This window comes from Podarcis gaigeae (genome assembly GCF_964106915.1).
Source record: "Podarcis gaigeae genome assembly, chromosome: 8".
Classification (NCBI taxonomy): domain Eukaryota; kingdom Metazoa; phylum Chordata; class Lepidosauria; order Squamata; family Lacertidae; genus Podarcis; species Podarcis gaigeae.
This window is the reverse complement of record NC_139684.1, coordinates 19996258-20023655: the sequence shown is the minus strand read 5'-3', so window position 1 is coordinate 20023655 and position 27398 is coordinate 19996258. Positions and strand designations below refer to the sequence as shown.

At 45.5% G+C, this 27398-nt stretch overlaps 1 protein-coding gene across 1 annotated transcript; it reads left to right on the top strand.

Annotated features, from left to right (window-relative positions):
- The first annotated feature begins 11267 nt into the window (after positions 1-11267).
- Positions 11268-25878, top strand: LOC310850843 (C-signal-like). The gene is made up of 6 exons (XM_083752846.1): positions 11268-11448; positions 16642-16693; positions 19090-19277; positions 20494-20649; positions 23490-23600; positions 24548-25878. Exons 1-6 carry the CDS (start codon positions 11308-11310, stop codon positions 24659-24661), a joined length of 762 nt encoding a protein of 253 aa, XP_083608972.1. The 5' UTR covers positions 11268-11307; the 3' UTR covers positions 24662-25878.
- Positions 25879-27398: the final 1520 nt, after the last annotated feature.

Sequence of the window (27398 nt, the reverse complement as noted above, 5' to 3'; positions counted from 1 at the left end):
GACATGCCACAATTCTATCATAAGTGGTGGTCTTGTAAAGCAATAAAGGCTTTCTGGGAAATGATATATAATGAATTGGGGGGGGGGGAATGTTTAAAATAACTTTTGATTTAAAAAAACACCCAGAATCCTTTCTATTAGGAATTATAGGTACCAACATCCCAAAGGAACAGAAAAAGGCTTTTTATGTATGCGACAACAGCAGCACGGATGCTGCTAGCCCAGAGATGGAAAGAAGAAAGAGGAATGGCAAACTAAGCTGTTGGACTATGCTGAAATGGCAAAACTGACCGGGAAACTCAGAGACCAAGAAGACAAGCAATTCAAGAAAGAATGGAGAAAGTTTATAATTTATTTAGGAGACCATTGTAAGCAGATGAAAACATTAAAAAGGTAAAGGTACCCCTGCCCGTTCGGGCCAGTCTTGCCAGACTCTAGGGTTGTGCGCTCATCTCACTCTATAGGCCGGGAGCCAGTGCTGTCCGCAGACACTTCCGGGTCACGTGGCCAGTGTGACAAGCTGCATCTGGCGAGCCAGCGCAGCACACGGAACGCCGTTTACCTTCCCGCTGGTAAGCGGTCCCTATTTATCTACTTGCACCCAGAGGTGCTTTCGAACTGCTAGGTTGGCAGGCGCTGGGACCGAACGACAGGAGCTCACCCCGCCGCGGGGATTCAAACTGCCGACCATGCGATCGGCAAGTCCTAGGCGCTGAGGTTTTACCCACAGCGCCACCCGTGTCCCTTTATGAAAACATTAGCAGGATTTTAATACCACTTGTAATGGAACAAATATTATGGATAATATGGATAGGTACAAAACACAGACTATGAAATAATATGCAGTTGGGAATGTTGACAATAAGACCCATGGAGGGGATTCAGTAGTGAGATTCAGAGAAATCTCTTCTTATGGATATGCACTGGGTATTGTAACTAATTTGCGCTTGTAAAATCAAGTAAAAATGATTTCAAAAAAAAAAAAAAGGACATGCCACAGGACATAATGAAAGCAATGCCCGAGAGACTATTATGCCCATATCTACATTCCTGAACCAATGGGAAGGTGAATGACTTGGCAAGTCATACACTCGGCCTCGGCTCTGTTGCCGTGGTAACCTAGTGCACCTGACACCCTTATTTCATAACATCCAGACATGGAGGATGTTCTCTTCAAGATGAGGCCAAGCACCGTGTGATTTAACCCAGTGTTCACAATACACCAAGAGTTTGCAGGCACAACAAATTTGGGTTTACAGTGGTACCTCAGGTTACAGACACTTCAGGTTACAGACTCCACTAACCAAGAAATAGTACCTCGGGTTAAGAACATTGCTTCAGGATAAGAACAGAAATCGTGCGGCGTCAGCGGGAGACCCCATTAGCTAAAGTAGTACCACAGGTTAAGAACTTTGCTTCAGGTTAAGAACGGACCTCCAGAACGAATTAAGTTCTTAACCCGAGGTACCACTGTAGTAATTTTGATGGAACTACTCTGAATTTGACTTAGCTGGATGCAACACCCAGATTCAAATCCCTACTCAGCCATAAAGTCTGTCATAGGGGTGCATAGCTGTCAACTGTTCCCGTTTTTTTAAGGGAAATTCCCTTATTCTGAATAGGATTCCTCACAAGAAAAGGGAAAAGTTGACAGCTATGTAGGGATGGGAGAATGGCAGGCCTCAGGCCTGAATGTAGCCTTCCAGTCCTTGCTACCTGACCCTTGTTGGTCCTGTTTCAACCCCATCCCACCCCCAAAAAAGTGGTTTTTGCTTTGCTTGAACTCAGACCGTGCCTCTTGCTCGCTTGAATGTACAGGGGGAGATATGTGCAGAAACTAGCTTACTCTATAAAGATAAAATTCATCCCAGTTGCTCCACTCACTTTTGACTCTCACCCCGCCCACCACTGGCATGTGGCCCCCGAAAGCTTGCTCAGGGGGGTATGTGGCCTCTGACTGGGAAAGGTCTGCCACCTCTGCTCTATGGGGTGATTCGAGGCTGGTCACTATTTCTCTTCCCGGCCTACTTCACAATGCTGTTGTGATGATATAGAAGGGAGCTGTTGTGTGTGTTGCTTTTGCCACCACCAGGCCAAGGTAGACCTCTCTGTAGTGATGGTAGTCGGGGCGTGTTCTTGCTCTTTCTGTCTTCAGTGCTTAACAAAGGCACAGTTTATCCAGGAGATTACCCAGCTGTGACTCAGGGAAATCCAGCATGTATTATTTGTCTTTGAACCGGAGGATTTGGGGTGCGTTATGTGAATGCTTTGATTTGAACCAGGCTGCTGGCGTGCCAAATACCTGATTATTATTTTTTTGCTTAATACCACTGCATATTTGTTTTTTTAAGTCATGTTCAACGAAGATAAAACTCCTCTGCTGGTTTCGGTTTTGCTAAGAACAACTCAAAAGATGCTTCCTTGAAATGGGTTTTGTCATCTAGCAAACCCAGAGGGAAATTGAAGGATAGGAGCTGCTAGCCAGGGCAAACACCTGCCAGCCAGTTTGATGGCTAGGGCCAGTGATCCAGGAACATAAAGTAAAGGTAAAGAGACCCCTGACCATTAGGTCCAGTCGTGGCCAACTTTGGGGTTGCGGTGCTCATCTCACTTTATTGGCTGAGGGAACCGGCATACAGCTTCCAGGTCATGTGGCCAGCATGACTAAGCCGCTTCTGGAGAACCAGAGCAGCGCACGGAAACACCATTTACCTTCCCACCGGAGTGGTACCTATTTATCTACTTGTACTTTGACGTGCTTTCGAACAGCTAGGTTGGCAGGAGCAGGGACCGAGCAACGGGAGATCACCCCGTCATGGGGATTCGAACCGCCGACCTTCTGATCAGCAAGTCCTAGGCTCTGTGGTTTAACCCACAGCATACTGAGATGCAATAAAACTGCTAGGATATCTGCAAAGCTATGCAAACCGGTGTGGTTTCAAATTGGATCCGTTATTGAATCCCGATTCTGTCTTCCACAGCACTGGACACCCCTCTCAGTTTTGTGTCATATGCAAAATGCATGAGCATCCTTTCAATTCCTTCATCTAAGTCATTGATAAATATGTTGAACAGCAACAGGTCCGGGACAGAACCCCACCAGACCCTCTGGACCACAAGACATTGCTGGGAGATAAGCCTTTAGGTTGGAACAAAGATTGATGAGACCAGTCATCAACTCTTAGAGGAAGTCCTCATGGTCTAAGCCTGGAGAGACAGGGAAGGGTGAGGCTCCTCCTTCAGCTATGTGTGTTCAGGGGCAGGGAAAGACAGGTTTAGGTTTTCAGATAGGATGATGTAGGGTGAAGGAAAATTGTGGCATTTTCCAGGTAACAAAGAGACAGCCAGAATGGTGGCTCCTCTGTAGACCTATGCCTGCCTGCTGCTATGAGAGGAGCAAAGAACCATCTTGAGATGTGAATGCTGAGAGCCTTCTCTCCACTGTCGTCTTCTTCTTTGGTGATCACTCGTAACCGAGTAAGATTGTCTTCTGTTATGTACTGAACTCATGAACAATAGGATCCAGAATGCAGCAGTCTGATTGGTCCACAGGAGCCACCCAATCCAGTTCCAGGCGGAAGTGAATCAGCGACATGAATGGCCTGCAGGAGCAGCTAATCAGGCTCCTGGAGGAAGTGAATCGCAACCTGATTGGCCTACAGGAGCAGCCTGGAATTAGCCAATCACACAGGGCCCATTGTGTAAATAATGTATATATACCTAGATGTTTTGGGGATAGATTCATTCATTGCTGCTACGAGCTGAATAAAGAGCATGAAATTCACACTCGACTCCGAGTATATTTCATCTTCCATAAACACAATCTTAACAGTGAGTCCGTAAGTGACTGTGGAGGCCAATTCTGGATCCACACGTCTTTCCACAGTGGAGACAAAGGTTTCCGGACTGGAGTTGATCATGGTGAGGGTTTGCCAAAGGTGCCTTCCTCTTGGCACATTTCTCCCTTTCATCCTGAGTTCAAGCATCTTCAAAGCCCAAGACACCTTTGGTAAAGGCTGTTTTCCAATTGGAGCGCTCGCAGCCCACTGTTTTCCAGTTGCCAGTGTTCATATTACATTTTTTTTTAGATTTGCATTCCTTCTAGTTATCTATTTCGGCGCATGCAAAAGCCAGGGAAAGGGCTTCTGTGGCAGAACTCAGTCAGGCGTCTTCAAAAATCCTTCCTTATTCATGTGAAATTCCTCCCTGCTTCCCTTTCTTCTCCCAACAGTCTCCGGTAGAGAATCGGTACCTGTCACAAATGGTACCTGCTAGTTCTCAGCGCATGTGTGTGCAACTATTTCAAGGCACATCAAGCACCATAACCATCAAGGGTAATATTTTGATGGGAAGCCGCTGGAAGGTGTTTGGAGAGCAGAGATGTGCGTGAAATTGTCAAAGCATCTGGGCTGAGGAAGGATTGCAGAAGCTGGTGGCAGTTGTTTCAAGGATCAGTCAAGAGTCTTATAAAACAATAAAGGTTATCTATACAAGCTTTCTTTAACTGCTAACTCTCACGAACCCTCCTGCTCTCTCCCTGTACTTTAAGTCCTGAATCGCTTCCTGGAAGCTGTTCCCTTAACCTGTGCTCTCTCTCATTGGGACTAAGGGCTCACAAGTCCTTGCCTTTGTTCTACATTTCTAGGAAGAGGTCTAGGATTTTCAGCTCTGTGTCCAAGCGCTTATTCCCCACCCCCACCCCCTGCTGTTTCCCCTGCAAAAATCTGCTCTTTAATGCTGGACCGGAACAAACAGCAGTCCGTGGAAAACCCACAATGCTGCTTGCTCTGATTCAGCAGTAGAGATTGGGTTTTACTGGGGAAAGTGGACGGTTGAAAGAAAAACACTCAGACACAGACCAAGACAAAGCGCAGAGCAAAATGTAAGTGTGCAGAGCCCTGAGGTTCCCCAGGTTAAGGACTTAATTCGTTCCGGAGGTCCGTTCTTAACCTGAAACCGTTCTTAACCTGAGGTACCACTTTAGCTAATGGGGCCTCCCGCTGCCGCCACGACACTGAGGTACTATTTCTGAGTTAGCGGAGTCTGTAATCTGAAGCATCTGTAACCTGAGGTACCAATGTACTACTGTCCTAACTCCTAATCCTCTTACGTAGTTCTATATAACACGGACACTCCTTTATAACTTTAACAAAGAAACCAATTATCACAACTAACTATATAGTTTAAAAAGTCCATATACCCCCTTGGATGTAGACATCATCTTTTAAGTGATGGGCTTCCTGTACTAGCTAACCTGCCCGGGTCTTTATCAGTTTTGCCACGGGAGACGTAATTCTTTCCTGGTGGTGCTTGAAATCTGTGGTATCCAAACAGGATGGAGATAAGTGTGAACGCTCATTCTACTTGTGAACGATAAGTCTCCAGGCTGCGGGCCAACTCTGCCCACCACGTGTCTGGTCAAAACTGATTTATTTTGGGAGGAATAAATTGCTTCTTGGGTGTTTTATTCCAGCCACCTTTTTTCTTCTTTTCTTTTTTGAGATTTGAAATTTCAGGGGTTTATGCAGATGACACAACATTGATGGCAGAAAGTGAGGAGGAATTAAAGAACCTTTTAATGAGGGTGAAAGAGGAGAGCGCAAAATATGGCTTGAAGTTCAACATCAAAAAAACGAAGATCATGGCCACTGGTCCCATCACCTCCTGGCAAATAGAAGGGGAAGAAATGGAGGCAGTGGCAGATTTTACTTTCTTGGGCTCCATGATCACTGCAGATGGTGACAGCAGCCATGAAATTAAAAGACGCCTGCTCCTTCGGAGAAAAGCAATGACAAACCTAGACAGCATCTTAAAAAGCAGAGACATCACCTTGCCAACAAAGGTCCGTATAGTTAAAGCTATGGGTTCCCCAGTAGTGAAGTATGGAAGTGAGAGCTGGACCATCAAGAAGGCTGATCGCAGAAGAATGGATGTTTTTGAATTATGGTGCTGGAGGAGACTCTTGAGAGTCCCATGGACTGCAAGAAGATCAAACCTATCCATTCTGAAGAAAATCAGCCCTGAGTGCTCACTGGAAGGACAGATCCTGAAGCTGAGACTCCAGTACTTTGGCCACCTCATGAGAAGAGAAAACTCCCTGGAAAAGACCCTGATGTTGGGAAAGATTGAGGGCATAAGGAGAAGAGGACGACAGAGGACGAGATGGGTTGGACAGTGTTCTCAAAGCTACCAGCATGAGTTTGACCAAACTGTGGGAGGCAGTGGAAGACAGGAGTGCCTGGTGTGCTCTGGTCCATGGGGTCACAAAGAGTCGGACACGACTAAACAACTAAACAACAAGAAAATTTTGAAGGGTTGACTTGTTTTACATTTGGTATGTTGTGTCATTATAGGACTGAGGGTTGGTTGGATGATGCCTGTGGGTCCCAACCAAGCCAGTGATTTAGTATTTGGTTAGAGTGTAGTTTGTAGTAGGGGGAACTGCAGAACTGGCGGAACCAGTTTCTTTGTTAAGTTACTCCCGCCCCCCCCCTCCTTGCCTTTATAGCTGGGTTACCTTCCTTTGTCTCCCTTTGTGCCTGCAAGGAGGTGACATTTCCCTTGCTTTGTTTTTATAGAGCATGAAGTGAGAAAATGAGGGATTAAAAAGTACAAAACCAGTCCTGTAAAGTTGCCATCCTTTGGTGCTTAATTTATTGTGGGTTCTTTAGGAGCGCGGGCAGGGTTGCGATTGCTTTTAAATTAACACAGTTTTAATAGTACAGAACAATCTCCTCCACATTTCATAGAGGAGAGTCTAAAGTAAAAAAAAAGGGCAAGCCCGAAATATTAATCCGTCAGTGCGAGCCATCAGGAAGTATCAAAATTCAAGTCCACAATGTTCATAGCAGCCAGAAAGTTTTGTGTCACCTGGGAATTGGCTTTGTATTTCATCTTAGCTCATGTAAACAATAACACCAGGCCACAAAAGAATCTTTATACTGCATTCTTTTAGTCAGAGGTCGATTATTTGAGAATTTTTCCGACTTGCCAAGCCATCTTATACCAGTTAACAAACATGCGCCCTTTAGGTCTTTTCAACATAAAACAACTAGCCAGGCAGCTAGGAAAAAATAGCCAATTCAAGGTTTGAAATGACAATGGTAAGTCCAGTCAAAGGCAGTTATGGGGTCGTGGTACTCATCTCCCTTTCAGGCCGAGGGAGCCGGCGTTTGTCCACAGACAGCTTTCTGGATCATGTGGCTGGCATGAATGAACCGTTTCTGGCACAATGGGAACACCATGACAGAAACAAGAGCACACGGAAACACCGCTTACCTTCCCGCCACAGCGGTACCTATTTATCTACTTGCACTGGCATACTTTTGAACTGCTAGGTTGGCAGGAGCTGGGACAGAGCAACAGGAGCTCATGCCATCGCGGGGATTCAAACCACCGACCTTCTGATCAGCAAGGTCAAGAGGCTCAGTGGTCTAGACCACAGCGCCACCCGCATACTGGGTTGTATCCAGTGCTGGTCTTCCTCAGAGGGGTCTCACTGGATACTCTATCCTTGCAGCGAGATGTCTAGCGCTTGCCCAAGTAGGAGAAATGCCCTCTAGGTACCCTTGTGGTTCTTGTTTCTTTGGGAGAGGATCCCTTGCGCAGGAAAAGCCTCTTCCTCAAATCACAGGTCCGCCGTGTTCCCCGTTGTTGGTTTTGCTGTCCGGATTGAGCTCAAGCACACACAACATGTGTGAGCACGCAACACTCTCCAACAGCTGGCATCCCTGAACAGCTCCTGTTGTGTCAACAGACTTTTGAAGAACGCCAGAGCGTCTGGCACCAGAGAGCTTGACTGATGTGCTGACATCCAGGATTAAGCAAAGAGCAGATTCAAATGGCATCTTAAGCCATTAATGAATGCTCCGATTGGCAAGGCGGCAAAAACTGTCACCAAAACAGCCCGATGACATGGGGAAGGCTGGGGTTTCCATTGTTATGTAGGATCTAGCTTTAGTGTGAGGAAATGGTGGACCTTCAGAGGTGGCTGAACTACGACTCCCATCATCCCCGGCCATTGGGCCTGCTTGCAAGGGCTGATGGGAGCTGCACTTCAACAACATCTGGAGGGTAAAGGTTCCCCCACTCTCAGCCTTGGCCAACCTGCTGCCCAACAGGTATTTTGGATTTCAGCTCCCCACAGTCCCAGCCACAGGACAGGGATAGCTTAACGACTGTTATCTTAGCTCTGGTAACCTCAAGGTTAGATTCCTGCAATGCGTTATACATAGGGCTGCCTCTGAAAATGGTTTGGAAACTTCAGCTGGTACAGAATTCAGTGGACAGTTTGCTCACCGGAGAAAACATTCCTCTTTAACCAGGCCTTTGGCTGATTGACATCTAGTGCCCTTTTAAAATGTGTTTGGGGGTGTGTGTTATTGGGTTGCTTTGTTGTTATTTTGATTATGTATTTTCTGTTTCTGTATTGTGATTTCATGTTGCAACCATCCTGAGACCTGTGGGGGTCTACAAATTCAATAAATAACAATAACAAATAATAGGAATATAGGAAGCTGCCTTATACTGAGTCAGAGTTAGCCCATCAAGCTCAGTAATGCCTACACTGACTGGCAGTGGCTCTCTGGGGTTTTGGTCCTCTCTTCCAGATCCGGGTGGCAGGTGGCGCTGTGGCTGACGCAGGTGGCGCTGTGGGTTAAACCACAGAGCCTAGGACATGCCGATCAGAAGGTCGGCGGTTCGAATCCCCGCAACGGGGTGAGCTCCCGTTGCTTGGTCCCAGCTCCTGCCAACCTAGCAGTTCAAAAGCATGTCAAAGTGCAAGTAGATGAATACAAAGCCAATTCCCAGGTAGATGAATAGGTACCGCTCCGGTGGGAAGGTAAACGGCGTTTCCATGCACTGCTCTGGTTCGCCAGAAGCAGCTTAGTCACGCTGGCCACATGACCCCGAAGCTGTACGCCGGCTCCCTCGGCCAATAAAGCGAGATGAGCGCCGCAACCCCAGAGTCGGTCACGACTGGACCTAATGGTCAGGGGCCCCTTTACCTTTACCCAGAGGATGCCAGGGATCGAACTTGAAACTTGCTGCATGCAAATCTGCCCCAGGCTGAGGCTGCTGAACTCTGGGGCTAGGGGAAATTCTGGGGATCTGCCACGGTTGCCATGCCAAAAGGGACTATGCTCCGGCAGGTTCCCTGTTTCATTGATCCTGGGTTTGCTCTCGGGTGGATAAGCACAGATCTGCAGCCATAAAGAGCCATGGTGAGTCCTGCCAATTGTTGTCTTTATGGGCCGCGACCTTTCGGAGTTGGCAAGGTGTTTGGCATTGCATGTCAGACGCCCTTTCCCATGGGTGGGTCACTGTTTGCAAACCGTGCAGAGTGAGGACAGTCATTTTTTTTCGGCAATGCTGAGTTGGATTTTTACAAAAAGCGTGGGGGGGGGGGAGAGAGTATTTTTAAAAGTACAGTCATACCTTGCGTTGCGTTTTTTCAGGTTGCGGACCGCTAAACCCTGAAGTACTGGAATGGGTCACTTCCGGGTTTCGGCGGTCGCACATGAGAAGAAGCGACAAATCATAACCTGCGCATGCGCAGACGCGGACGCTGCAGGTTGCGAACGTGCATTCTGCACGGATCACGTTCGTAACGCCAGCATCCACTGTACAGAACTCAATATCCACTTTTAAAATATCTTTAATATCTTTATATGTCTATACAGTGGTACCTCAGGTTACATACTCTCCAGGTCACATACACTTCAGGTTACAGACTCCACTAACCCGGAAGTAGTGCTTCAGGTTAAGAGCTTTGCTTCAGGATGAGAACAGAAATCGTGCTCCGGCGGCGCGGCGGCAATGGGAGGCCCCATTAGCTAAAGTGGTGCTTCAGGTTAAGAACAGTTTCATGTTAAGAACGGACCCCTGGAATGAATTAAGTACTTAACCTGAGGTACCACTGTATCTGTATCTATGTGTCAATATTAATATGGATATGGATTTCGATATATATCTCAAGGATGAGTTGGGTTCTCAGTGTGGGGGGAAGCTTAACTTTAGCAGTGGTTCAAGGAAAGCCGCTAACCGCTGTCAGAGGAAGGACGTGCTTCCCCCTGCCCCACGTGCCCCCCCAGCTTGAGAGCACCCTGCTGGTTTCAATTTCAAATACTTTAAAACTTCTTTCCCCCGAAAATTTTTCACTGTTCTTTTTGTAAACTGTTTTGAGCTTTGCTTGTTTTACAATCACATTGCACGAAACAATGATTAAAAAAGGAATATAACTCAGAAGGGGGTTGGTGGTGGTAATATTTTTGGCTATACCCTCCAACATTTCTCCCATGAAAATAGGGGTGCCCCATTCCATAATGGTAATTTTACTATTTATACCCCGCACATCTTACTAGGTTGCCCCAGCCACTCTGTGCAGCTTCCAACATATATAAAAACACAATTAAACATGAATAAAACTTCCCTATACACAGAATTGCCTTCAGATGGCTTGGGGGTCAGATAACTCCAGTGCTTTTTTCCTTTTAAAAAATGTTTAGCAGTACAGTACTATCATTTTCCTACTCATATTGAAATAAAAAGGTAAAGGTAAAGGGACTCCTGACCATTAGGTCCAGTCGTGGCCAACTCTGGGGTTGCGGCACTCATCTCACTTTATTGGCTGAGGGAGCCGGCGTACAGCTTCCGGGTCATGTGGCCAGCATGACTAAGCCGCTTCTGGCGAACCAGAGCAGCGCACGGAAACGCCGTTTACCTTCCTGCCAGAGCGGTACCTATTTATCTACTTGCACTTTGAGGTGCTTTCGAACTGCTAGGTTGGCAGGAGCAGGGACCGAGCAAGGGGAGCTGAAATGCTGCACCTCAATGAGGCCACAAAATGTTTAGGGGTATGCGTATCTCTGCGTCCCCCCAGAAAAAAACAGCACTGGATAACTCCATACCTTCCAACATTTCTCCAGTGAAAATAGGGGCATCCTAAGGAAAAGCGGGTCAATCTGGAATCAGATCAGAAATCAGGGATTCTCTAAATCAGGGAAAATAGGGACACTTGGAGCGTCTGACACGCCTACATATGCAGAGTGCATAAAGGCATCAACCAGAGCTCACGTGGGATCCCTTTTTTTTAAGACTCCCTTTTGATCAGGAGGCGGAAGCGGGGAGACTTTTTTGCCGCATCAATAAGTAAATAAACAAAAGCCTCTTCTCGCCTCGCTCACCGAAAGGCGTCAAGATTCGGAGGGGCGGGGTTTGGGGCGGGGCCTCGCGGGAGGGGGCGTGGCCTAGCTTTTAAAAAAACCCCTCGGCGCTCCAAAAAGTGGAGGCTCCCTGCGCGCTGCGATGGATCAAGCGCTCTGCCGCTCCGTGCTCATCACCGGCGCCAACCGGGGCATCGGCCTGGGCTTGGTCGAGGGGTTCCTGGCTGCCTCCCCCTGCCCAGAAGTCGTCATCGCCACCTGCCGGTGCCCTGAAAGCGCTCAGGTAAGGCGGACGCATTTCACCTGCACGCACCCGAATCCCCCCAAGCCCACCTGGACCAGGATCCTGATCCCCCCCCCCAGTGGCCAGCCAGGTGACAGAGTGGTGTAGTGGTTAGAGGCAACGCCGGCAAACGGGGGTTCGGATCCTGGTCCCCTCCCGCCATGAAGATCACTGGGCGACCTTGGATTAGTCACCGGCTCTGACAGACCGGCCGACCTCGTGAGGATGAAACAGAGGGCGGGGGGAGATGAGAACTGCGGAGACCGCTTTGAGTTCCTTGGGAGGAAAGGGAGGATATAAATAACTATTGAGACCCTCCTCTCTCCTCCCCGCACCCCAGTGGCGTAGCGTGTGTTGTCAGCACCCGGGGCAAGGCAAGTAATTTGCGCCCCCTAACCCGTGGATTTTAGTAGGGGCAGAGAGCTGCGAGTGCGAGCGCCCCCCCCCCAGATGTTGCGCCCCGTGCGGCCGGCCCTCCCTGTACCCCCCACGCTACGCCACTGCCGCACCCAAATCTCAGATCTGGAAAGAGCATCCTAAATCATGCTCCTTATGCAGATAGTTGTGGGAGACACCTTACTTTCCCGATAGTGGCGCTATAAGCCCTTCTGAAGATTTCCCCTCTGCTCCAGAATGGGGAGACTCTCAACTTCCCCCTTTCCAAGACACTGTATGCCTGTACAGTGGTACCTCAGGTTAAATACTTAATTCGTTCCCGAGGTCTGTTCTTAACCTGAAACTGTTCTTAACCTGAAGCACCACTTTAGCTAATGGGGCATCCTGCTGCCGCCATGCTGCCGGAGCACGATTTCTGTTCTCATCCTGAAGCAAAGTTCTTAACCCGAGGTACTATTTCTGGGTTAGTGGAGTCTGTAACCTGAAGCGTATGTAACCTGAAGTGTATGTAACCAGAGGTACCACTGTATCAGCAATGGGGTTCTATCTGCTTTTCCATAGATGCTAAGGAAAACCACACAGATTTTTTTCATAAAATTATTATCCGGCTCTCTTGGATAAGTGAGTTGAACAAAACCAGTCTTCCAGTGAGTGTGGTTGCATCATGGATTTATATAAGGGCTAAATGACCTTGCCAGTTTTATTTTAAATCTCTTTCTTTAACTCTACCCAATGCAGACGGTTGCTATTGCTTTCCGAGTGGGATTTAATTGGCATACCGGCAAATTCAGGATTGCACAGTTAAAGTTGATTATGTCCATAGATTTGTACTTTTATTTGTACTTTTTGTTTGCCGCCGCCTTTCCAAAGTTGAAACCATGCTCAAGGTGGTTTGCAGCATGAAAAAAAAATTACATAATTATGACATAACAAAAGCAGTCATAATAAATGTTAATAAAACATTTTAAAATACACAACCAAACCGAACAATTTCCACATAAATCACAAGAAGATCCAAAATAAAGATGCAGGAAAAAACCCACCCAACAGCAACATCCCCCCCAACAAAAAAATGCAAATACCCCAGACCAAGAGGCTGTTCAGCAGCCTCAGTTTTTGTAGCTGGAGTCTGTCCAGCCCCCCAGCCCTCCCCCCCCCCCCAGCTTGGCGGAACAGGCCTGCAAGACAGGGAGAAAATCTTCCAGGACTCACAGATAATATAGTCTTTGGCTACTTCCGCCTCAGTTTTTTTGATTGGCAGGTCAATCAAAAGGTCAGACTTTTTGAGCTAACAGACTATTGGTTGCTTTGAGGCAACATCGTCCAGGCTTCCCAGAAACAAGTGGGGATTAATGCTCATCATGCCAACATTATCTAATCTTCCCACAGGGAAATCAGAATGAATCTTTGGTGAACAGGTTCCTACAAGCTCCTGCTTTCATCAACCTAAGCTGGTGTTTCTCAAACTTGGGTCTCCAGCTGTTGTTGGACTACAACTCCCACCATGCCTAGCTAGCAGGACCAGTGGTCAGGGATGATGGGGGTTGTAGTCCAACAACAGCTGGGAGAAACACTGATCTCGGGAACTGTTTCCTGGCCAGTCCCTCCCAAGTCAGATCTCACCAGCTGGAATAATTTCTTTCCAATTTACCTCACTCTACACTCGCTTAGTACACTGAACCCTCTCTGCTATTTTAATCCCTGTTCCCCCAGTTTGGATAGATTCTTTTTTGCACCTCACTGCTGGGCAGATGAGTTCTGTCTGTGTCTATTTTGCAGGGAGGATAGAACACTCTGTGCATCCTTAGAGGCACTCTTGTGATTGAGCAGCACCTTCTAGTTCCCTGGGCTGTGAATTCCATTGGGAAGAGCTGCCACTCAGTGTGGTAGAACGGTAGCTTTGCTTCCAAAGGTCCCAGGTTCAATCGCTTACGTCTCCAGGTGGGGCTGGGAGAGACTCTCAGATTTCCAAACTCAGGAAAAATGACTTGAAGTAGAGAAGAAGGACTTGCAGCGTAGATGTTAACATTGTAATTAGCATTTATTGCCTAGGAGGAAAGGGTGGAATCCAAATAACTATTTAGGGTACTACAGTATTTCATCACAAAGCACAATGATTTCTGCTTTCATTAACGTACGTACTGCAATCCCAAAGTATGTTTCCTGGTCAGTCCTTGCCAGCTCAGTGTGTTTGTGAAGTTGGGATTCTTTTTACCTTGACCTGCCTTGTTCCATACTTTCTTAGTACAGTAAATTGTACTTTGTGTACCAGTTAGCTAAATATTAAAAGTAAAGGACCCCTGACGGTTAGGTTCAGTCACAGATGACTCTGGGGTTGTGGCACTCATCTAACTTTACAGACCAAGGGAAGCCGGTGTTTGTCTGCTGACAGTTTTCCCGGGCCATGTGGCCAACATCACTAAGCTGCTTCTGGCGCAATGAAACACCGAAACCAGAACAGTGCACAGAAATGCCGTTTACCTTCCCGCCGGAGTGATACCTATTTACAGTGGTACCTCAGGTTAAGTACTTAATTCGTTCCGGAGGTCCGTTCTTAACCTGAAACTGTTCTTAACCTGAAACACCACTTTAGCTAATGGGGCCTCCTGCTGCTGCTGCGCCGCTGGAGCACGATTTCTGTTCTTATCCTGAAGCAAAGTTCTTAACCCGAGGTAATATTTCTGGGTTAGCGGAGTATGTAACCTGAAGCGTATGTAACCTGAAGCGTATGTAACCTGAAGCATATGTAACCTGAGGTACCACTGTATCTCCTTGCACTTTTTGGCGTGCTTTCAAACTGCTAGGTTGACAGGAGCAGGGACCGAGCAACGGGAGCTCACCGTGTCGTGGGGATTCGAACCGCCGACCTTCCGATCAGCAAGCCCAAGAGGCTCAGTGGTTTAGACCACGGCGCCACCCGCGCTCCTAGCTAACTATTAGGGGTGTACAATTCTCCCTAGGGGGTGGAAAGGCGACAACCCAGTTAAACCCTTGACAGGAGAAGATTGGTCTCGCCTAGGCTGGATTCAAACGCAGATAAAAATTGAGAGGCAGGCGGTTGCAGTCCCTTGCCGCTGCCCCATACAGACATGCAGCATATTGGGGGTCCTGTTGCATTATGTCAGGATTGCAATACCTTAAGTACCACCTCTCTCCATATGAACCTGAGATCATCATCTAAGGCCCTTTTCTATGTGCCTTTGCCATGAGAGGTGCAGAGGGTGGCAGCATGAGAAGGGGCCTTTTCTGTGGTGGCTCCCTGCTTGTGGAATGCTCTCCCCAGGAAGGCTTACTTGGCACCTTGCTTATAAAATGCCCCTCTTCAACAGAGCCTTTGGCTGATTAACATCCAATGCCTTTTGAAATGTGTTGTGGGTGGGTGGGGGATTATTGGTTCCCCCCTCTCTCGTAGCCCACTGGCTGAGCATCGAGGGGGTCCAGCCTGCCAGCCCAGAAAACCCACCCCCAGGTGAGTCACCCACTTTGGTTAATGCCTCAAATCTGATGGGGCGCTTTCAGCGTTACTTTCTGTAGGGTTGGATTGGTGCTCTTTTATGAAGAAGTCGTAGTAGTTTGGATTTGATATCCCGCTTTATCACTACCCTAAAGAGTCTCTAGGGATGCGTGTGGCGCTGTGGGTTAAACCACAGAGCCTAGCACTTGCCGATCAGAAGGTCGGCGGTTCGAATCCCCGTGACAAGGTGAGCTCCCGTTGCTCAGTCCCTGCTCCTGCCAACCTAGCAGTTCGAAAGCACATCAAAGTGCAAGTAGATAAATAGGTACCGCTCCGGCGGGAAGGTAAACGGCGTTTCCGTGCACTGCTCTGGTTCGCCAGAAGCAGCTTAGTCATGCTGGCCACATGACCTGGAAGCTGTACGCTGGCTCCCTCTGCCAAGAAAGCGAGATGAGCGCAGCAACCCCAGAGTTGGTCACAACTGGACCTAATGGTCAGGGGTCCCTTTACCTTTAAGGAGTCTCAAAGCGGCTAACAATCTCCTTTCCCTTCCTCCCCACAACAAATACTGTGAGGTGAGTGGGACTGAGAGACTTCAGAGAAGTGTGACTGGCCCAAGGTCATCCAGCAGCTGCATGTGGAGGAGCGAGGAATCAAACCCGGTTCACCAGATTACGAGTCCATCGCTCTTAACCACTACACCACACTACACCACCTTTAATTAACAAGGGTTGCCCGTGTTTATGACGTATACGGCAAATCTGTCCTTTTCAAGACAAACCTGGCAAACCTGGAATGAGACTTGATACTCTGATAACACTACTATTCTTTACTTGGACTCATATTATTTTTCAGATCTTTGCAACTGGGCTCATTCCACGTGCCCGCTTTACGGTTTTGTTTTTCATCCTTTAATTTTTGTTTGTTTGTTTTTCCCTTTTTATTTATTGATACCTGTTCAAAAATATACAGACGTTCGCACCCATTACAAAGTGTACTTTTATAATACGCTGAAATTAAAACAGCTGATTAATATAACAAAGAACAAAGGCAGAAAGAAGCAAAGGGGGAAAAGAGACTGAAAGAGACAGAAAGCAAAAGAAGAGGAGGAGATTAAAGAAGCATTTTTATTATGTATTTTGTGGTTTTTGTATTGTATTTTTATGTTGTGAACCTGCCAGGGATCTACGGAAGACGGGCGGTAAATACATTTAATAAAGAAGACGAATAATAATAATACTATTGCTATCCTATGGGTGGAGGAAGGCTGGCAAGGGCTGCCATTAAAATGCATTTAGGCAGATGGGATGTCCACAAGTGTTGATTTTGTTCTTTCTTTCTAGGAGCTACAGAAACTCTGCAAGCAGTACAGCAACATCAGGGTTTTGCCGCTTGGTAAGCAAAAAGTTTCCTCTTCTGTTCTGCGCCTGACGGCCCCCATGAATGTATCTGAAGCTTGGGTCCCCAGCTGTTATTGGACTACAACTCCCATCATCCCTGACCACTGGCCCTACCAGCTAGGGATGATGGGAGTTATAGTCCAACAACAGTTGGGGGGACCCAAGTTTGAGAGACACCGAAAGAAATAGGATTGTATCCAGTGTTAGTCCTGCTCAGAGTAAACCCGTTGAAACTGAAGGACAAGGGGATGTGACGACGGTCCCGTTAGGAAGTATGGGGTTTTCTAATTGAGAGAAAGGTGAATCAGAGGTGGCATGACAGAAATTTACAAAATGGCATGGAGATAGTGGATAAAGAAATGTTTTCCTCCCTTATTCAGAAAGATTGCGTGTTGTTTTTTCCTTCTCTCTCTTTTTTTAAAATATAATTTTTATTAACAAACCAATCAAATCACATTAATTCCAAATTACAAAGCCAAATTTTTAATTTTTTGTTGGGGGTACCCATGCTTCGAGCTCTGAAAGGGATCCAAACATCTCTATTGCTGCTGCTTTAATATTCACAGTTCTGTCCAATCTTCACTTTATTATTTTCCTCATCATCTTGTTGTTATCATATATTCCTTTCTTTGTGACCTCTGATAGTGTCCACAAGCGGGTTAAAAACAAACGTTATACCCTGTGTGAATTTTCCTTTTTTAAAAAAAAGATATTTATTAAAGTTTAACAATAACAAAAAAAGAACAGACAGTAATAATAAAAAGAAGATTACAATACTTCAAAAATACAATACTAAAAAGAAGAGGGGGGAAAAGAAAGAAAAAGAAAAAAGAGAAAACCCAAAAACCATACAGTTAAACAATAACATTTAAAAACAATGTTTTTAAAAACAATAACATCCAGTGTTTTCATGTCTTTATCTTTCATTTACTTATTTCCAAGACTTCCTCTCGCCTCCTTTTTTGTATTCTTAATTCATAATTGTTTCACAAGTCCTTTCCCTCTTTCTCAGATTTTGTTCCTTAATTTATCTTAACGCAATTTAACCTTATATTTTACACTTTAACCCATTAACAATCCATTTTAACTTAATTCTTTATAACCTTTCTGCTAAGACTATGTAAGTTCATTCCAGCATCTTTCTAACATTCATTAATTTTACAATGTTTTTTAAAATATACTTTAAATTTTTTCCAATCTTCTTCCATCGAGTCTTCTCCCTGGTCTCGGATTCTGCCAGTCATTTCTGCCATTTCCATTATCCTGTGTGAATTTTCCATTCCTCCAAGAGCCATATTCAAGCAGACGCCATTTCAACACTTCCGTACAAAACATTCTTAAAGTCTGCCCGTTAATCTTTGCAGGCCTGTCAGTCTCCCCTCAATCTTCTTTGGGGGTTCTGCCAGGTCAAGCTCACAGTCCGATATAATGGTCTCCTCCCCCTCGATTGTAAAACCTTCAGCCAGGCCTGCTTCTTAATGAGTCTCTTTTTATAATTGCGTCATTCCAAAGGCTTTTCATTCCTTTCCAGATATTACACAAGCCATGTCTTTGATTAGTAATTCATTTCCACACAGTTCTTAATCATCCCGCTTATAATCAGTAATTGCAACGATTCTTCTTCTCTCGTATCATGAGAACGTCCAATGAGTCTGAAAGCTGGAAGGTTTAGGACAGGTGAAAGAATATACTACTTCATGCAGTTCCTAGTTTAGCTATGGAACTCACTGCCACTGGAGGCAACAATGGCCTGCCACCAGCTTGGATGGCTGTAAGTTGGGTCCTGCTTGTGGACTTCCCTTGGGGTCAGCTGGTTGGCCACTATGAGAACAGGGCTCTGGACTCGATGAACACCTGGCCTGATCCGGCAGAGTCTTCTTATGTTCTGAGCATAATTAAGACGGGCCCATTAATTTCCATGGGTCTACTTTGGGTAAAACATTGGTTACCAACAACCGTGGGAGAAAGGCCATGAATTGCACATCAACTGCAAATGCAAAGAACAGCAACGAAGAGAACAAATCCCAAACGTTGACCGATTTCCATTCTTGCACACAGACCAGCATGTGAACTGCAGCAAATTCTACTTTGTTTCTCTGCAGAATTCTCTGACATCCCTAGTTGCCAGTCACTATAGACAAGGCTGAGCTATGGATCATTGTTCTGGAGCAATTAATCCTTAACTGCTCTTTCCTCCCCACCCGCTCTGGACACCTCGGTGAGAGAGCTATGCAGAAGTTGACATGTTCAGTCCCCAGGTAGGGCTGGGGATGTCTACTGTCTGAAAGCCCGGAGAGCTGCTGCCAGTCAATGTAGGAATATTGGGCTAGATAGACCGGCAGTCGGACTCTCACTATTATGCATCATCTTCTCTTGTGTTCTCAAATCCAGATGTGGTTTCTGAAAGCAGCATCAAGGAAACAGTCAAGAAGGTGGAAGACATTGTTGGGGAGAAAGGGCTGAACTGCCTCATCAACAACGCCGGCATCAATGTCTTAGGCTCTCTGGAAGACGTCACCACCGAAGCCATGCTCAGGACCTTTGAGACCAACACTGTTGCCCAGCTAATGCTCTCCAAAGTAAGAGCAAAGTCGGTAAATCTGGCACCTACAGTGGTCGCCCGGGGCAAGTAGTCCTCTGCCGCAGACAAACAGCCAGGGACATTTAACCAACAGTATTTCTTATGTTTGGTTCCTAAGCTGCCTGTTGCTTAACCTATTTTGTAAGATTTATATATCGCTAGAGTGTTAAAAAAAAAGCTCAAAAGTGCTCGAACCTGTATGTGGACCTGTCAGCTTTGCAGCCTTAAGGCTGAGGTAACATGGAATGGCCTGGAAAGAAGGTAGATGTGGGTCCGCGGGTGGTTTGCTCTGGTAGAAGAAGGGCTGTAGCTCAGTGGTAAAACATTTGCTTTACGTTCAGAAGGTCCCTGGTTCAATCTCTACCAGCATCTCCAGACCAGGGTAGGAAATATTCTCTATCTGAAACCCTGAAGCACTGCTGGTTAGTTGAGTCAATGGTCTGATCTGGTGCAACACAGGCTACATGTCTGTGACTGGCAAGAGTTTCTGATTCCCAAGTCGTTCTAAACAATTATTGTCTTCCCTCCCCCACCCCAACCATCTAAAGTATGTTCCTAGAATTCCTTATCCACGATAGCTCAGATAAAAGTTGCACTTCAGTCTGTAGGGCAACCCAGTGTATCGCTCACATTGGCTTGGCACAGATTTTGCATCTGCTATATCACACCTGGCTCCTGTAGATGGACTCTGGGGCTCTAGCAGAGAGGCAGTCAGTCATTGATGTCTTGGGAACTCTTCATTTCAGCTCTGTTTCACACAGGTGGTCATGAGAAACAGTCCACTCTGAAATTGGCTGCAGAATTTCACTTCATTGAGAAATCACAACTTTTGATCTTTTTTTAAAAAAAATAAATCAAGTTTCTAGTCCTTATGTTCAGTCCCCCCCCCCCAATAAATTAATATATAGATAAATAAAGTTTCTATTCCTTTGGACCCGGAGGATCGGTTTGAATCTCAGAACTGCCTGAATCTCAGAAGCTGGAAGAATTTCCAGAGAAGATTTCTCAGGGCAGGAGATGGGAAATAAGAGGGTAGGCAAATTTGCTTTAACTTGCAGAGTGCATTCCCCCTTTTGTAGGATTTGCTAACTTGTTGAAAGGTTATGCTTTTATTTGTTTTAAGAAAATTCTAACCGCGTGCTCTTTTAAAAAATACGTTGCCTGTGCAGACGTCACCTTCCGATTTCCCGTTAAAAATAAATAAATTCCTTTAGGCGTTTCTGCCGCTTTTGAAGAAAGCTGCCAAGCAAAATGCCACCATGGGGTGTCACCATGCTGCAATTGTCAACATGTCATCCATCTCGGCCTCCATAGGGCTTGCAAAATCCAATGACATTTACCACAAGATATACCCTTACAGAATTTCGAAGGTGAGTGTTCTTAGTAGGTAATTATATTGGGAGAATGGAGAGGGGGCGGGCGGGGGGAGTGGGAAGAAATGTAAGATAACTTTCAAAGTGATGAGTTGCATCTGATGCTACTCCTAACTTGGTGTACACCTCTTGAAGTTAATGGATCTACTCAGCAGTACTCCAAACCATGAATCCTTAGAATAGATGGGCTCTAACTCAGTGCTGGGGCATCTGCTTTGCATGCAAAAGGTCCCTGGGCTCAGTCCCCAACATTTCCAGGAAGAGATGGGACAGACCTTATTAATCTGCAGTGGGCAGCTGGACCTATTTCACCTAATGACTGGGAAGAAAATTGAAATATATCTCTGAAGGTAGCATTAGATACAGCTTAGGCTCAGTCTATCTGAAGGACTATATTCTCCCGTAAGAACCTGATCAGGCTGTGAGATCTTCAGGGGAAGCCCTTCTCTCTTTCCCACCACCCACAGGCACCCTTGGTGGGGATATGGGAGAGGGCCTTCTTGGTGGGGGCTCCCAGACTTTGGAACTCCTTCCCTAGAGAAGCTTGACTGTTCCCTCCTGGCTCGTCCCTCAGCTGGCAGTTCCTGTGAATCGCAGGAGGGGAAAGGGCTCTGGTGTTCAAATCCTGCTTGCAGGTTTTCCACGTACATCTTTTTGGCCACTGTGAGAGGAGTTTGGATTTGATATCCCACTTTATCACTACCCGAAGGAGTCTCAAAGCAGCTAACATTCTCCTTTCCCTTCCTCCCCCACAACAAACACTCTGTGAGGTGAGTGGGGCTGAGAGACTTCAGAGAAGTGTGACTAGCCCAAGGTCACCCAGCAGCTGCATGTGGAGGAGTGGAGACGCGAAGCCGGTTCACCAGATTACGAGTCTACCGCTCTTAACCACTACACCACACTGGCTCATCAAGAACAGGATACAGGACTCGATGGGCCATTGAGCTCATCCAACAGGCTCTTCTTGTGTTCTTGATGGGATGGGAACCTAATTGCACAATAAGAAAGGAAGTCGGCAAGCTAGAAGGTAGTGAACCAGGATAGAGAGGTGACTGGGTTTGCACAAAAGAGCACCTCAAATTCCAAAGAGCTAGCATATTACCATAGCTTGATATGCTCTGCCAGTAAAAGTTAATGTCCAAATAGTGGTTCCAGTTGATATCATCCCTCTGGTTAGATCTGCGGAGCTGGGTTCCCAACAAACAGATCTAATTTGACACCCGCTTTTATCTCCAAAGGGCCATTAAGGGCTTTTTTAGCTCTTCTTGGGCAGAGATGAGATTTTCAGAAACAAACAAAATCATTCCTCCTGATGCATTCTCAGTGAGTCAGCTACAAACAAACACCTAACATTCCCTAGCCAGCCAGGGATTCAAATATTAGGTGTTACCTTGACAGGAATGATATTGTATTAGTTGAGGAAGGTTGCAGCACACCCTCTGCAAATTTAAGAGCTGGATTAAAATATGTATGAAGAGAATAGAAGACAAAGAGCTGAGCGCTCTTATCGCCTCTTGACGCAACGTAAGATTTTAGGGTCAGATAGGAATCCCCGGTATTTTTCAGCCTTTTATGGAGGGGCATCACTTCAGACTTTTATTGTAGGTAAATCTCTTGGAATGTGGCAGGACTAGCTAACAAAATAACTGATAAGGAGGTGGTTACCCCTTTGAAGAAATATTACATGACCGGCCTCCAAGAAACCAGGATTGGCTTGGACCAGATTGACATTAATATGAAGGGGTTTAATTATTGGATAATACCTGCCCCCAAGTTGCTAAAGTATGGTCTTGGGGTTTCGTCACATGTGTATCTTCTAGATATGATACATTATATGATTTGTGCTGTATTTGTGATGTTCTGTTATGGTTTATTATGCTGTTGTTGTTTATTGTTTGTAAGCCGCTTTGGGATTCATTTGAATGGAAAGTGAAATAAAAATGCAATCCGTCAATCAATCCTGATTTTTCAGCAGCTTTTGATTCATTTGGTCATAACTGTCCTTGGGATAAAGATTGATAGAAGATTGCTGATGCTGATGCAAGGACTTCATTGGGATACCAAGATCCAAATTATGATAGAATTTATCTCTAGGAAGAGATGAGTAGTCGCTGCTTGAAACTGTTTTCTTCCCTTGTTTAATTTATATTTTAAATGAAAACACTCTGTCTGACCTGGGATAAAAGTCAGAAAGTGAATTGGTTCACATTAGCTGAAATGCCACATAACCTCCTTATAATAATTTATTTTGAGTTCTTTTTAAATGGCGGACTGCTGCCAACATTAGTCTTACTCAGAGTAGATCCATTCAAATTAATGGGCAGGATTTAAGTTAGCTTCATTAATTTGGATGTGTCTTATCTGAGCAAAATTTAGCTATAACTCTATATCAAGATATGTGCGTAGGGGGAGTGTTAATGCACAATTGCTATTATTAGAAATTTAAAAAAAGAATAATTATCAGTGGGAACTCCTACGAGTTGCGTTCAATGAAGTTTTACTCAAATTAATGAACGTGGCGAAGTTAGGTCTATTGACTCCAATGAGTCTGCTTTGAGTAGGACAAGCATTGGCTTTGACCCGGTGTTCCGAATTCCTGATATTACTGACGTGTTGTTTGTTGCTTAAAAGTGGTTTATTGCTCAATAATAAAAGAATTTTGCAGAAAGAAAAAAGATGAGTTTTCATAGAATTTTCGAGATGACGCGGGTCATCAGATCCAGCCCCCTGCAAGGCAGGAATCTTTTGCCCAACGTGGGGCTCAAACCCACCACCCAGAGCTTAAAAGCCTCGTGTCATCTAACTCTTTCCACTTCTCTCCCTGACCTCCCTCCAAGGCGGCACTAAACATGCTCACGAAGTGCCTTGCTACAGACCTGAAATTGGAAGGGATCCTCTGCATCGCCCTCCACCCAGGCTGGATCCAAACGGATATGGGAGGGACAATGGTCAGTAAAGTCAATTTTCTCTCCCACTCTTGTTTAAGTAAGTTCTTTGCCCGCCATGTGTTGTTGTTCCTGTCAGTATTTTCATCCCTCCCATTGCAAGGATCATCAGATCCTTCTGAGAAAGAAAGGAGGGGGCAGAAGCTACTCTTCTAGACTTCCGTCTCCAGTACTGTGTGGCTTTTTCTTTGATCTGTCAATAATAATAATAATTATTTATTTATACCCCGCCCATCTGGCTGGGTTTCCTCAGCCACTCTGGGCGGCTTCCAACAGAATATCAAAATACAATAATATATTAAACATTAAAAGCTTCCCTAAACATCTTGTCTAGAGGCAAGATGGCAGTATGAGAGAGCTGTTTCTCTCGTACATGTTTGTTAAAGGTAAAGGGACCCCTGACCATTAGGTCCAGTCATGGCCGACTCTGGGGTTGCAGCGCTCATCTTGCTTTACTGGCCGAGGGGGCCGGCGTACAGCTTCCGGGTCATGTGGCCAGCATGACTAAGCCGATTCTGGCGAACCAGAGCAGCACACGGAAACGCCGTTTACCTTCACCTACTGTTGGTCTCCCTGCCTTCCGCCCTACCAGTTGCCGCTGCCTTCCAGTACTGTCCTGGCCCCAAAATGGCAACTAGGCATTCCGTTTTGGTGACTGTAACCCTGGTTTAAGGAGCCGTTTGGTGCCTAGCTTATATATCTGAGTTTCTAACACTGGCTACCAATGGACTACTAACTGAGGGCTTTATAGGTCAGCACCAACACTTTGAATTGTGCCCGGAAACATGCTGGGAGCCAATGTAAGTCTTTCAGAACTGGTCTTATGTGTTTTATGTGTGGGTCTCCTTTATTTTATTTTGAAGGACACTGCTGCTGTAATAAGCTTGCCCCCCCCCCTCTCTCTCTCTCTCTCTCTCTCTCTCTCTCTCCACCCTTCTCTGTTTTCCTAGGCTCCGTTGAAGGTGCAAGATGCTGTCCCATCGATCATCTCTCTTTTAGCTCAGCTGAGCGAAAAAGACAATGGTGCTTTTCTGGATTGGGAAGGGAAAACTTTGCCCTGGTAGCAGTAGCTCCTGGATTCCAAGAACCTGAAGCAACAGCTTGAATCTGGATATACACTTTTTAACAGGAATGGACTTTGATTTGCTCACTGGTGTTCTTCCTCACTGTGTTTTTAACATACACGTAGCAATAGCTGTATTGAATGTGGTCCGAAATCCACCTCCGTCCATCGTAGCTAGTAGCTGTTTATGACAGGCCTCCCACATAGGAAGCTGCCTCATATCACGTCAGACATTGGTCCATTTAGTTCTGTATTGTCTACACTGACCGGCAGCAGCTCTCTAGGGTTTCAGGAATGGGACATTCCCAGCCCTCCGTATGAGTTAGGCCAGGCTGCATCCATAGCTGGGACAAGTATTCTACCACACAAGCAATCAGAAAACTGTCTCAGCCTATCAAAGCATGAATTACCTCAGCAAGGATCATGCCAATCTGATTAGTTGCTCGGCAACATCTCCACTCTGAGAGTTCGTCTGGCTGTCAATAGTGAACACTTAGCTTACCAACTGAATGATCCCTGCTGTTGTATTCCCAACAAGGTCGTGGTGAATAGTGTCCAAGAGGGCTCAGATTAATTTGGATATTCAAGACAGAAAATCCCACTGGTGTATTTCCTCTTTCCTGGTAGTAAAAATACAAAAAAAAAAAATCATTTATTAGTTGCTTCCCACAAGGCATCACAAAGCAATTTACAACATATAATCCATAAGTTTATTGTTCTGGCCAGAGGCCATGACAAACTTGTAGCAATAGTATTAATAAAATAATACAGAACACACATCTATAATATAGGCCAATGTCTATGATGTAACAGAGGCAAGATAGCAGAGATACCAAAAAGCTTAAATCTAGCTTGATTTCAGATTAAACCTCCGAATCACCACCACAACTTATAGTGATTTCATCTATCTCATTTTTCCTTATTTATTTTGCACCCAGTACACAGAGGGCCACTCTGTGTGTTGCAAAGCTATTATTGTCACTCAAAAGAAATGGAACCATTTCTGTCAGGGTGTACCTGCTTGATTGTTTGAACAACGGTTTCAGAACGTGATCTTGGGTCTATATAAGGTGCAGGCTAACAGATAATGAATGTCTTCCACCTGAGGTTGACCACAAATACAAAGTCTATCTGCGTACAGGACCTTGTAGCAGTCATCCCAAATTGCAGTGGGAATCACTTGGAAACGCAGCTCAATAAATACATTTCTTAAGGAAACTGGTGAGAGTCTGGTCAGATAATTATCCCTAAAGTGCTCTGTTCTCAAGAGCAGATGCCAAGGGGGAAATCTGGTGTTTCTAATTAGTTGCGGGTCCCTTCTGAATTCTATCCAGAAGTGCCAATCCCATAGCTGACACTTACTCAAAGTCAATGCAGAGTTCAGTTCTGGAAAATAATAATAGTCTGAAACATCTTGACAAGCTGGTTTACAGAGTTGCTTATCACTCAATTCCATATTGTACAGCAGAGGGGGGAGGGAATGATTGGCATGGTAGCAATTCTTTTAATACACATTAACTAAGCACAGTCCGCTCTTGCCTTAATTGTTGGCCACCTGGATTCTGTACGAAGAAGAGATTCTGATATTCCTGATGGTAGAGTGTTTTCTGCACAGTATTTAAATGGAGTTTGATTCGGAGCACCAGATCTCAACACCATAGAGCATTTGAGTAAGCACTTTACTACCAAATATCTTTAGGGTTCAATCAGCTTCCCTCCCTTTTTGTAATAAAACTTCATCAATGCCCCCATAGTTTGCTTTGTGTTGACTCTCACTGCCTCCATACGTCACTGCCAAGAGAGGGTTTCACTCAGTACACCCAGAGTTTGTTCTAGAGCTTGCTTTTCTTAGTACAGTTCCTTATCATATGGTTCCAAGTAAAGCATTGGTCAATGTTACCATGTCCTCCTCTGACCCCTGTTTGTTCTTCATAGCTTTGGTGAGATATATAACAATCTAATTGGCTAATAGTTTTGTGGGTCATTCCTATTCCCTTTCTTATAAATTGGGAAAATGATACTCATACCATCCAGAGGGCATTTGGCCTGTGTTGTTTTAGTGGTAAATAAGCCAGGCAGGCTAGGCATCCACCATTCTATGTATTCTTTATAGAACAGGCAGAAGCAAATCTCCAGGAGGTTTATTTGATTTCAGGCAGGAAATAAGGACATTTATCTCATTACAGGAGACTGGCTGCTATTCAGGTCGGTTAGCGAAATCCTTACACACTGTTAGTGCATGTGATTGACCAGAGTGACCACTGAAAATACTGCAAAAATATTTAACCCAGTTGGAGGCTGGGATTGAACCTTCCTGTGATGATCTCCCACTAATTCACTGTTATTGTGTCAATGACATATTGCAGAAGACACACTGGAGTAAAGGGGAAACAAACCCAGTCTGGAGAGGCCCTTAATCAGCCCATACAAGATTTCCTTTAATCAGGGGATGTGCTGGATGATTCCAAGTTCATTCTTCATAAACAACTTGAGTAACAAAGCAACAGGACAACCACAACTTCATACAGTGGTGCTGTTTGGTAACTATAGGGTTGCCATATTTCAAAAAGTAAGAACCAGGACACCCCGAAAGTTGATCCAGGATGAAATGCCACCTTTCAGAAATTCTCCCCAGATGTCAATTCTGCCATTGAAATTCCGGTAACGTCCAGGAAAATCTGGACACATGGCAGCCCTAGTTTGTGGAGTTAATGGTCTGGGGAGTGTGATCTTTCAAT